The sequence below is a fragment of the Cyprinodon variegatus genome, unplaced genomic scaffold (assembly GCF_000732505.1).
Source record: "Cyprinodon variegatus isolate N-32 unplaced genomic scaffold, C_variegatus-1.0 Scaffold1049, whole genome shotgun sequence".
Classification (NCBI taxonomy): domain Eukaryota; kingdom Metazoa; phylum Chordata; class Actinopteri; order Cyprinodontiformes; family Cyprinodontidae; genus Cyprinodon; species Cyprinodon variegatus.
Window position 1 is genome coordinate 91,157 of NW_015151502.1, and position 2,615 is coordinate 93,771.

A 2,615-nucleotide genomic window follows, 5' to 3' on the forward strand; every position below is an offset into this window, starting at 1 on the left:
TATGTTATATTTTTAGTTGGCTTTAGTCCACTAAAACTTAAGAAGGTTTAAGTCTAGTTTTAAAATGTTTAAAATGATTCTTTACCAGACTGACAGTTCTTGCCTCTATACTGCAATTACTACAATTACATCATTGCTGCTGAGCAGAAAACTTTATAGAGTTCAAATAAACCTTTTTTATGAATTAATGCCCTACTTTAAACAAACGTGTGTCACAAAAGTTGGGAAAATAGCAGATCTATTTCAACACATCATATTGGTTAAAATATATCAAACAGACAAGCTAACAAGGCACAATAAAGGAATGGTTTTAGACATACAAGGTTTCCATCCCAAAGCAAACTTCCTGATCTGCTATGAATTATGCATTAAACACAGACCAATAAAATCTTCATTGCTCCAAAAAAGCAAAGAGAAAAAAAAAAACATTCATCTTTCTACTTTGGCAATTTTGGCTTTATTTCTTCAATTTGTCCCTTGGTTACCACTGCTCAGGGGTCAAAGTAAATATTAATTCACAGGGTTTTGATATAATATTTTATATAAAAAGGCATACAGAGAGAACATACATAATTGCATAGAGAACTTAGCATGGTGTCCAAATACTTATTTTTATATGAAAAATATTAAAAAAAAACGAAAAATACCAAAATATATGATAACAGGGTGAATTAAATGATGGATGTCAGAAAAATAAATGACTTATATATACATTTCTTTTAAAAGGTTTATAATTAAGGTTAATTATAAACCCGTTATAAATATGTCACATTTAATCAAAACATATCTATAATGGTTTATGATTTCATAGTTAATGTCAAATTGTGATTACAAAGACATCTTAAACACTTTTCTCAAAAAGTGTGATCATTTACCAAATGACATTGAATGACAGCAGTCATAAGCTTCATAAAAACTCCTTCATGCCAATGAAAGGTGTTTTTCATGTTTATGACGGTGTAATGTCAGTCTTATGCTCACCCCTTATAAAGTATTACTAATGTTTCGACTCAAGTCCTGGCAATCTCCCTAATTTCACTAAAACTCAGTAAACAGCATTTCCCTAATTTGTGCTTATTTCATGTCTTTGTTTCTATGTTTTTCTCAGTTAATGAAAACTGAGCTGCAAAGGCCCAAAATATGTGAGATTTGATAAATATTTACAATAATTTTGTAGATTTTCTCTTACATAGAAGTATTTAACCTACTATTGCACTGCAACTTTTTGTCTAATTTTGTTCCTGGTTTCTGGCCAGGAATAGTCTGGGTCAGTCTGTTTTCAGTCATATGTCAATGTGAGAGGAGGTGACTGGAGGCAGCAAGTATTTAAGGGGAACCGATCCAATCTCACACTCATTCAAACAACAAGTTTAATTTTTTTTTTTTTTGTAAGCATACTCTAGATGCAGTCTGGTAGTATAAACTGATCACCTGCAAATATGTTTTACTGATAGCAATGAAAAATAGAAGCTCTGATTTGAGATCAGCAATATTTTTTTTTCTTTTTCCTGAAAACTTAAATAACAAACAGCTATAATGAAATAAACAGAACATTTTAAAAGTTGAAATTAAGGTAAAATGTGTTTAAACGGATGCCTGTTAGTAACAACAGGGGCTCAGTTTGGATCCTAATATGCAAAATTGTCACTCTTAGTTATTTTTTTTAATTAAAATAACTTTATTTAAATTGCAATTTTGTTTTCATTTAGAATCTAAAATAATATTGTTGTCCATTCACATATAGATAATTATATATTTAATAAAAATTCTAGAAAGATTTTCAAATGAAATAAAATGTTTCTGCTACTCTTCCACCTTTCAGGGAATACTGCTGGTAATAGTATAAAAAATCATAGTGGGTTGAGAAAATGTAATGTTTAATTTCATGAGAAACATTAAAACAAAGTAAACTTTAAGGAAAGGATGATGTAAATATCCCAGTCTCTTTAAATGATGTCTGATTATGTTTTGTTTCAGATGTGGAGGCTTCAGGAGAAAAACAAGTCATTGATAGAAAAGTTGGAGACTCAGTGGAGCTTTCATCAAATTTACCAACTGAAGGAGTCAGCAGTGCAAGATGGAGATATGGAAACTCAGTAGTTGCATATCATGATACAGGTGTTACTGCAAACAATCTATTTCAGGGCAGAGTGGAGTTCAATAATGTGAGCTTTAGTTTAACAGTGAGAGAACTGACCCTTCAAGATTCTGGAGATTTCCAGTTCATCTCAGAGGCCAATGGCCAACAAAGACCTACAGTCACCATCACTCTGCAGGTTCATGGTAAGAATGGTTCTGAGCTAAGCAAGCAAAACAACTTGTAGGGATAAAAACAAGTGTAGAGTTTTTCAAATAGCTTTAGTAATATGGCATTTCTTTATTACTAATAAAATGTAATAATTGTAATTAATGAAAAAAATCAACTCAAGAAAAACACTTTAGCTTTATTTTTAACATCTCAAGTTTGCCCCTTTAAAATTGTTATTTTTTTATTATTTATTTTTCAAAATCAAGCAAACAAAACCAGTGAAAAAAATGTAGGGAATATTTATGTGAAGAAGGTAATTTTCCATATTGTTAGATTATGAATGAACTGTTATTAACAATATTCTTTG

At 30.4% G+C, this 2,615-nt stretch overlaps 1 protein-coding gene across 2 annotated transcripts in view; it reads left to right on the plus strand.

Annotated features, from left to right (window-relative positions):
* LOC107101059 (natural killer cell receptor 2B4-like) overlaps window positions 1-2,615 on the plus strand; it is a 25,559-nt gene that overhangs the window by 15,663 nt on the left and 7,281 nt on the right. For both annotated transcript variants that reach the window (XM_015399816.1, XM_015399817.1), the window contains exon 2: window positions 1,978-2,283. In XM_015399816.1, the coding sequence (XP_015255302.1) occupies window positions 1,978-2,283 (306 nt within the window). The remainder of the gene's footprint in view (window positions 1-1,977; window positions 2,284-2,615) is intronic.